The 9,838-nt window shown below is 35.3% G+C and overlaps 1 protein-coding gene across 1 annotated transcript; it reads left to right on the forward strand.

The window, feature by feature from the left end:
* Positions 1–794: 794 nt before the first annotated feature.
* Positions 795–9,347, forward strand: LOC112000095 (uncharacterized). The gene is made up of 7 exons (XM_024032198.2): positions 795–928; positions 1,275–1,618; positions 1,717–1,944; positions 2,020–2,374; positions 2,466–2,593; positions 3,601–3,736; positions 8,812–9,347. Exons 2-7 carry the CDS (start codon positions 1,275–1,277, stop codon positions 9,049–9,051), a joined length of 1,431 nt encoding a protein of 476 aa, XP_023887966.1. The 5' UTR covers positions 795–928; the 3' UTR covers positions 9,052–9,347.
* The last annotated feature ends 491 nt before the right edge of the window (positions 9,348–9,838 follow it).

Raw genomic sequence — 9,838 nt, forward strand, 5'->3', positions numbered from 1 at the left:
TCAATTAGGGTTTAATTTTACACTATGTATTCCATCTAATCTAAATTTTTTAATTGTTGTGCCAAATGAGTTAATTTAATGTAGAAAACGATGAGTCAAATAAAATAAAATAAAAAAACCATAAAAATCATAATCATATATCTAACTCTATATATAAAATTAGAGGAAGAGAAAGTTTGAATGATTTTATATTTATGAGCTTTTTTTTTTTTTTCTAACTAAAAACAATTTAATTTTATAAGTTACTAATGTAATATACTATGACTATGTAAGCTCCATTATTAATTCTATATATATATATATATATATTTTTTTTTTTAAAGTTTGATTGTTTCATATTTAATTTTCTACCAATCAAGTTTTTTGATTGAAACTTGATTTTAATAAAATTGAGTTTCGAAATAAAAACATAGACTTAAATAGTTTCAAAGCATAAATATATTATAAAATATTTTAAAAAATAGAGGGTAAAAGGCTAGAATCTCCCCCTATTTTGTGTGAGATGTTTCTTAAAAAAAAAAAAAAATCATATAATGTTTTTGTATAGATAATTCCGCTGCACAGCCAGCAGGCGCAGGCCGTATAGGTAGTAGGTACGCCAAGTAGTTATAATAACCTAAGCTAAAGACAAATTCAAATATGTAAAAAAGAAAGAAAAGAAAAATTCAAAGCAGATAATGGGTCAAACATGCCGTCTCTCTTTGTGAGGGAAGTCCACGTCACTGTTGTTTGACACACGTCAAAGTTTAAATGGCTATTACATCGTGGCTAAGTGCGTCCTCTCTCTCTCCCTCTTTATTTTTAATAAAACTGATAGATCTAACTTCTAAGCTTGTTTTTGTTCATCAGATCCACTGGTGCTCTCTATCTATTTATTTTTTCATTTGAAACTCTCATCAGTCGCATATATCTTCTTCAACTCTTAAAGGTTACTTTCTGGACCTCAACAAAAATCTCTTAATATAATATAATCTCTCTCTGTTTTCATTCAAGATCTATCTATTCGATTTTCGACTACTATTTTATGTATGTATTTATATATAATAATAATAAATAAATAAATAAATAAAATAGATGCAAACATTCATGTTGATAGATAGATGTTGGGTTTTAATTTTGAGCTATTATGTATAATCAATCATCTTTTCTTTGTTGTAAAATTTGTTTGCTTCTCTCTGATTTGGAACTAAAAACATAATTTTCGTTTAAAAAGAAGTGATTTTTGCGAAGTAATCAGATTAGTATTGGTGATTTGTTTCTTATTGATTGTGCAGATGGGAGGAGGATTTAGGGTGCTTCATTTGGTGAGGCCATTTCTTTCATTCCTGCCAGAAGTTGAGAGCGCTGATAGAAAAGTTCCATTCAGAGAGAAGGTGATATATACAGTGATATCTCTATTCATATTCTTGGTATGTAGTCAGCTCCCTCTCTATGGCATACACTCTACAACAGGTGCAGATCCATTCTATTGGATGCGTGTTATTCTTGCTTCCAACAGAGGGACTGTCATGGAACTTGGAATCACCCCAATTGTCACTTCTGGACTCGTCATGCAACTCCTTGCTGGCTCCAAGATCATTGAAGTCGACAATAATGTGCGTGAGGATCGCGCACTCTTGTAAGAAAACTTTCTTTCTTTCTTTCTTTCTTTTGAAGATGTTTCTTGTTTTTGCTGCTGCTTCATCATGACGACTTTGACTTTGACTTTCCCTCCAGGAATGGTGCTCAGAAGTTACTTGGCATACTGATTGCTGTGGGTGAGGCTGTTGCCTATGTTCTCTCCGGCATGTATGGTAGTGTTAGCCAACTTGGAGTTGGAAATGCCATTCTAATTATCATTCAGCTCTGCTTTGCTGGTATCATTGTCATTTGTTTAGATGAGCTTCTTCAGAAAGGATATGGTCTAGGCTCTGGAATTTCACTTTTCATAGCAACCAATATCTGGTGACTATTCATTCTGCTCTCCTTTTATATAAAATTAATGTATTTTCTGAAGTATATATATATTTATATTTGCAGTGAAAATATTATCTGGAAAGCATTTAGTCCCACCACTATTAACAGTGGACGAGGAGCTGAATTTGAGGGTGCTGTTATTGCCCTATTCCATCTCCTGATTACTCGAACCGACAAGGTTCGGGCTCTCCGGGAGGCTTTTTATCGCCAGAATCTTCCAAATGTCACAAACCTGCTTGCTACGGTCTTGGTCTTCCTAATTGTAATCTATTTCCAAGGTTTCCGTGTGGTTTTGCCTGTGAGGTCAAAGAATGCACGTGGTCAGCAGGGTTCATATCCAATCAAGCTCTTCTATACCTCCAACATGCCCATTATTCTACACTCAGCACTTGTATCCAATCTTTACTTTATCTCCCAGGTAGCTACTGCTCTTGTATCAACAACTTCGATTTGCTCTTCAAATGTATATCTGAAATTATTATTTTATTTTTGGTTTGGTGATTGTGCAGCTGCTCTACAGGAAGTACAGTGGAAATTTTCTGGTAAATCTTTTGGGTAAATGGAAGGAATCTGAATATTCCAGTGGTCAATCTATTCCTGTCGGTGGTCTAGCATATTATATCACTGCACCATCAAGGTAATTAAGAATTTTTATTTTTTCTTCTAGAGATTGTATTTTGTCTTAAATTTGATCTTGCATTCATACTTGGATATTAGTTATCTGTGATACAATATGAGCAGCTCAGTCAGTGATATGAGCTTTAGCCCAAATTCAATTATCTCCTCATAAGAGTAGGGGTTCAAGACCTATTGGTTATGTGTGTTGTTAGCAATTAAAAGAAAACAACATATGATCTGAACACAGTGATTTGTTAGTTTTTCAATAACTGGGATACAATACAGTCGTAATACATTAATCAATTAATGTGGACGCAACCAGCCAGTGGGTTCAAACCCATGACCTTGCCCCCTATTTTTATAAGGGGAGATGCGATTTCAGTCAGAACTCAGCTTGTATATAAATATATTTTAAGGTTGTAATATAGTAATTTACACTTCACAAGACAAATAATAAACATAATAATAATAATAATAATAAACACAAATGGTCAATGAGCTCTATATCAAATTACACTTGCTTTCTTGTAAAGTAAGGTGGGGGATGAGGTCATGGGTTCAAGACCTATTGGGTGCATGTGTAACATTGCCAAATTAAAATATACATAAACAAAAGTATTTTATAAGCTACAAATAACAGAAGTAAACAGGATCCATAATTCATGTATGATGTGCATAGAAATTGAAAATTTCAAGGATTTTTAACTTCTTCAAATACTAGATATTGCATATTGAACCCCCCTTCCTGTGGCCCAACATGCCCCAAAAGAGATTCATTTTTAGACCCAGGCATATGAATGCTGTATTCAACTGGTATCCTGCAGTATCTGAACCATATCCATAAAACTATTATTTTTTTTTTATTCGTGGAGATGTATCCTGCTGTATCCATACGGAATGCACGATGAAATTCAGGAATGGAGGCTTATTGAAGAATCCATTCTGCAAGTTATCTGCGCTTTTACTTATTCATCATTATAATGATGCTAGTAAACCTGAATTGATATGTTGCATATGATTTTGCAGCTTAGCTGATATGGCAGCCAATCCTTTCCATGCACTGTTCTATCTAGTGTTTATGTTGTCAGCATGTGCATTGTTCTCAAAAACTTGGATTGAAGTTTCTGGATCATCTGCTAGAGATGTTGCCAAGCAGCTTAAGGTAAGAACTCATTGTGATATAATTTTCTCATCCTCTGCAAGTATGTATGTGTGTGCATCTCTTTCATGATTTTACTGGGTAGTGTTCCTGTGGTTTCAACAGTAAGTCAGGGTTGACAAACTCATGGGTTTCAATTTTTTGTTTGTTTGCCTTATTTCTTGTTTGTCTTAGTTTCTTATGAAGATGGAATTCTTGGAATTTTGAAATTGAAATCGGTCATATATAGGTGATATAAATTGCTATGTTTCTGAATTGGTCCTGTATATCGTTGTGTTCTTACTGTTTGCATGTATTTGTTGTTCATGTTAGAATTATGGTTAAATGAGTAAATTCACAAATTCCTAACAGCTTAGGCTTTTGGGACAATTGGTAATTTAACATAGTATTAGAGCAAAAAAATCTTGAGTTTGACCCCTAACTTCACTTTACCTCTCATTTAAAATATTAAATATCACGTGTTGATTAAGGGGGAGTGTTAGAATTATGGATAAATGGTTAAATTCACTATATCTTAACATCTTAAGCTTTTGGAACAATCGGTAATCTAACCGATCACAAAAATTTGTTTTATGGATCAATTTTAGCTTCCAACTTGGTTTCAGCCCACCACCCTATTTATATGAAAAGCTATCCTTATTTAATATTTGAAGTATAAAACTCTACTTGAAAAGTACTTCTATCTGAGTTTGAACACTAATGATCGGATTGGACTTTTGAACCCGGTTGTGTTGCACATTTAGAGCAACAACATCAGTTAGTGCAAAATTTCCATCTACTTTGCAAGAAAAAACTTACTTTTTCTATTTTACACACCCACTTTTACAAAACACCCACATCAGTTTATCTATTTTACATATTTATTCAATAAAATATTCATTTCTTTAACACTGTCATCTCTCTCACAGACCCAACTCAACCACACATTGTCATCTCTCTCACAGACCCAACATAACCCACATACTGTCATTCAACCCAGCCATATGAAATGAGAGAGTTGATTTGAGAGATCGACGCCTCACCCTGAGCAAGATCGACGTCTCGCCCTAAGCAAAACCCACTTATCAAGATTGACACAAAGAACTAGAAAAAACAAGCCGATCAACCCAAAGACCCACCGACCCACACCCAAAATCAACCAAAAAACCAGAAAAAGAAAAGAAAAAAAAAAAGCGACCAACAGATCAGTGATGGGGCTTGGGTTGGCGGCGTGGGTCGGCGAGAGAGTTGATCTGATGAAATGAGAGAGTTGATCGGTAAGAGTGAGGCGAGAGAGGAAATGAGAAAAAGAGTGAGGTGAATTGGAGGTACATAGAGGGGAGAGAAACAAATACTAAAATATTAAATGGAAGAGCTACAGTAGCCGTGCATATATGCACGGTTACAATGGCAATGGTGCATATTTGCACACTTTTATACTAACTGATGTGGGCATTTTTTGGGTTAAAATGTGCAAAATGATGCACTATTTGTATTATGCAAGATTTTGGCGATTGCTCTTAGATCAATTGCATCAGTGGGTGTATAAGTGTGTATAATAGAAAAAATGCTCAAATTTACACATTTTTGTTCAAAAACAGCCCACATTAGTGGGTGCATAAGTGTGTATATTTACACATCTGTTATAGTAACCGTGTAAATATACATGGTTACTGTATCCTTGTAAATCAATATTTTATTCTATTTTCTCTATCACCGGTTAGATCCCTCTTCTTTCTCATTTCACTCTCTCTCCCCCTTTCCCTCTCTTCATCTAAATTAGCACAGCCGATCAACCATCCACCCACCACCACAATCCAGTACCACCCCGCCACCACCATTACAACACATAATAATCCAACCAAAAAGCAATGGAAAATCAAACCAAAAATCAACAGAAAATGGAACCCAAAATCAATAAAAAATCAAACCAAAACTCATGCCAAAGCTACTGTCACCGCTGCCATGGAAGCTTGGGTGGAGTGTTCACTGCTGCCATGAGAGTGAAGATTTGGACCACTGTTTGTGGCGGTGTTGCAGCTGATCTTTGCTGCCACCGGTGATGGCATGGCGAAGGATTTGGGGCTCTCGGCCCTAGACGGAGCTCAAGGTGAGCTCTGGCTATGGCTGATCGTGAGAGAGGAGGGCAGTTTGGCAACAAAGGCTATGGCTGATTGTGAGAGAAGAGAGAGTGTTGTTCTGAAAAATAGAGAGGGAGACTGTGTGTGGTGGATGTTGTGGGTAGTGGGTGGTAGGTAGGTGGGTAAGTTAAATAATAAAATAATAATATTAAATGATTATTTAAAGAAAAGATAGTGTACAATAGATGATCTAATGTGGGTGTTTTTACAAATTGCTTGTGTAAAATAGAAAAAGTAGGTTTTTAGTGTAAAATGGACAAAATTTTTTAAATAAACTGATGTGGATGCTCTTATGGTTATAAAGTTCAACTCTATTATAATTTTTCAAATATAAATGTTAAGTTTCATTTCAGTAACATTTAGGGTCTGTTTAGATACCGCTTATTGTTGAAAACTAAAAACACTGTAGCAAAATAATTTTTAAATGTGTGAATAGTGCCATTGGACCCAGTTGTAAAGTTGTTTTTGTTGAAAAAAGTACTTGTGCACTCGCTGGGAAACGTGCTTCCCAAACTCACACTCAATAATTATTATTAATTTTATGTTATGTGGATGGGAAGGCAGGTTGGGTTTGGACCTTGCAGTCTTGCACACACTGTTAGGTATCATAATGGAGTTTAGAGAGGGTTGCACTGAATGTAATTCTATTTAAAAGTTGAACATGAGATGCACATTGCACATCATAAAAGTTATACTTGAATTTCAAATTGCATATTTTGAAATCTTTCAGAGTATTTAATGGAGATGGTTGAAGTAGTATCGGACTCAATGCTACAATAGGTATTTTGGCAGGCCTGCCATGAAACCATGCTATTAAGTGTATTAAAAATGTGAAAATTATTTAACAATGTTCCCAATTGCAGGCATATAAAGAACCACCCATGTTAATTGAGCTAAGTTACTAAAAACTTAATCTTCTAGTTGAAGAAGGGAAGAAATGAGATGCTCTTTAAATCTAGCTTTCCCTTATGTTGTAAATTGAGCCTTTGCTCCATGTACCCACAACTTGAGACACATGTTGGAGAGTCCTTGTAACAAAATTTTGAGACTATACATTGATGGTTAAATTCCTCACTCTATCCCATAATGAATCTTATATCTAGGTGAAGAACACCTGACCTCTCCCCCCCCTCCCAAAAAAAAAAAAACCCAAAAACACGCGCACACACCCACCTAAAATTTTTTAAGTTTTGGCTACATGATTTAGGACTGATGTTTTCAGGGGGAAAAAAAAGAAAAGAAATTGGGATATTCATTATGGGGTTGAGGATGTAATATCCTCAAAAAGTGGAGAACTTTCTTGTTATTTATCTTTGGACCTTGGCTCAAGTTGTAAGGGGATACTGTGGGATTTGGATATGTCTTAATGTATGAATTGGTATATTGGTAGCATGGGTCCTATTTTGAAATCATTGTCGCACCAACAAGAAAAGTTAACTTTTTCCCTTTGGAAGCAAAAAAGGAATTGGGTAAGAGCTATCCCATCCCATCATTTTAACCATTTGAGCCAAAGCTTAGGAGTGATAATCAAAGCAATAACTTGTTGCTTCATAGGCATAAGTCTTCCTTTTTGTTTATCCTTATGTTTTGGGGAACTATTATGGGGGTGGGATGGTGTTAGAATGTGTGTTACATTCTAAAATGGTATATGTGTTGCATTCTCAAATGGTATGTGTTGGGTAGGTCCTAAATTGAAATTGTAAAGACCTAAGGAAAAGCACTAGTCACAACTGTGCTATACCTCAAAATAACTCATCACACACCCACACACATTACACAATCAATCAAATTGGGGCATCACAATCTCCCCCACTTAAATCCCTAAATTCCTTGTTAGGGCCTACTTTGTGGGTAGGTCTCTAAGCCCATAAGGGGTTACTGGGTCGGCTCTGGTACCATATGTAACGACCTAAGGAAAAGCGCTAGCTACAACTGCACTATACCTCAAAAGGACTAGTCACAATTGAGGCTCCTTGTTGTTAATAAAGCCCAGATCTACCCAGTAAATACCCAATGTGGGACTCATCACACACCCACACACATCACACAATCAATCAAATTGGGGCATCACAGAAATCTTCTCTACTAAATTTTGCCTTGGAAAGCTAAAAAGAAACACGAGTTTTTATTTGTAACTTTTTAAAACAATCTAATAAGAATAAAATGAGATTTGGAAGCCATTCCTTTCAGAGAACAATCCTAGCTTAAATTAAATATAAAGCGTGTTTGATTAGTGTGTCATTACACTGATGTTGGTACTTATTTTGGGAAATGTATCAAGTTTGGCCTCGTAGATCCATATTATCATTTGGGCAATGAGCTCAAATAGCAGTTTCTGTCATAAAAACGAGTGAATGGTGAAGGGTGAGGATGTGGGTTCAAATTTCAAAACTCACTTGGTGTGTGTAACTTACGAATAAAAATAAAAACTATCCCTGATATCATTTCAGCAAATCATAAATTGTGGCAGTGTTATATTATTTCAACATATAGTTTAAGTACACTTTTACATTTATAAGTTGAATGATTAATAATTACTTTTTTTGAAGTCTTCAATTCTACAAGTTTCTTTGCATTTTGGTCATAAAAAAATATAGCATCTGTTGAGGGAGTTGAATGCCAAATTGCTGAAGTGATTTATAAGCTTTGTAGTTATAAAAGATTATAGTTATCTCTTCAATTTGGCTATGAACCTGAGCAGTATATATGAAATGAAGGACCTTCTTTGTCTCCGGTGTGCATCTGGTCTCAACTGTTAAACTGGCTCTCTTTTATAACTTTCATCATTTGTTTTAATTTAAAAAATATTTATTAATATAGCAATACTTTCTTCAGTCACGTGGATGTAAAAATCTGATAGATGAGTGAGCTACAAGTGTATTAATGTAGCAATGCTTTCTTCAGTCATCATCTGTATTCCTGGCAGCATGTCATCTTATATACTTTGTGGTATTGCAGGAACAACAAATGGTGATGCCTGGTCATCGTGAGTCAAACTTACAGAAAGAGCTGAACCGCTACATACCCACTGCTGCAGCATTTGGAGGCATGTGTATTGGTGCATTGACAGTGTTGGCAGATTTCATGGGAGCAATTGGTTCAGGGACCGGGATTCTGCTTGCAGTAACAATCATTTATCAGTACTTCGAAACATTCGAGAAGGAAAGAGCCAGTGAACTTGGCTTCTTTGGATTCTAAGCTTGGGTCTTGTTACACCTCTTATGGTTGGTGCCTTGGTGCTGCAAACAACCTCCCCAGCAGTTTTGGTGTGCCGAGAGCTGTTAAGTAGGTCCTTTTTTAACACCAAAGATTCAAGTTCAAGATGTTTGGGGTAGTTTGTTGTTAGTACAGAGATATGCATAACCTTGAACATAATAGTTGTTATTTATGCTGTCTTTTTGACATCCACTCCAATATTTATTTCTCATGTATCATTGAATTTATATGGGTACCCTGGATCTATAAGATACTGGATTACCTTGTTTTATTTTTAAGGTTTCTTGCAGACCGTTTAGGCTTTCTACGTGATAGAAATTTCCTGCTTTATCTTATGCTTGTGTTTTGCACCCCATCAAAGAGGGCATATAGCCTGCGATTATCGGTGCCATGTTCTAAACAAAACATTTCTTACTTCCCAATCTGGGCGACTCAGTTCAGTTGACAATTATTCATCTTCCAAACAAATCTGTCCGGAAAAGTGAAAATAGTTGAAAGTTTGCTGTTTTTCACGAAAGACCTTTAATTTTTTTTTTTTTTTTTTTTTTGGGGGGAGGGGATTTGTAAATTATGGAGCAAAATGCTTGTGTTTTGAAATTATTTAGCAAAATGCCTTTATTTTTAAACTCAATTTTAACAAAATCGAGTTATAGGTGGAACTTGATATTGCAATGTTGAGTTCTATACATATTTTGACACTAAAATTAAAAAAAGAAAATTTAAGTGGAACTCGACATTACTAATGTCGAGTTACACTAAAAAATATATA

The sequence above is a fragment of the Quercus suber genome, unplaced genomic scaffold, assembly GCF_002906115.3.
Source record: "Quercus suber isolate HL8 unplaced genomic scaffold, Cork oak 2.0 scaffold_2, whole genome shotgun sequence".
Classification (NCBI taxonomy): Eukaryota; Viridiplantae; Streptophyta; class Magnoliopsida; order Fagales; family Fagaceae; genus Quercus; species Quercus suber.

What these genes read in the sequence shown, in the direction of transcription:
- LOC112000095 (XM_024032198.2), top strand. Translation starts at nt 1,275, where the DNA reads ATGGGAGGAGGATTTAGGGTGCTTCATTTGGTGAGGCCATTTCTTTCA. An exon ending in CGTGAGGATCGCGCACTCTT is followed by an intron (nt 1,619 to 1,716) that starts GTAAGAAAACTT and finishes CTTTCCCTCCAG; the next exon opens with GAATGGTGCTCAGAAGTTAC. An exon ending in ATGTTGCCAAGCAGCTTAAG is followed by an intron (nt 3,737 to 8,811) that starts GTAAGAACTCAT and finishes GTGGTATTGCAG; the next exon opens with GAACAACAAATGGTGATGCC.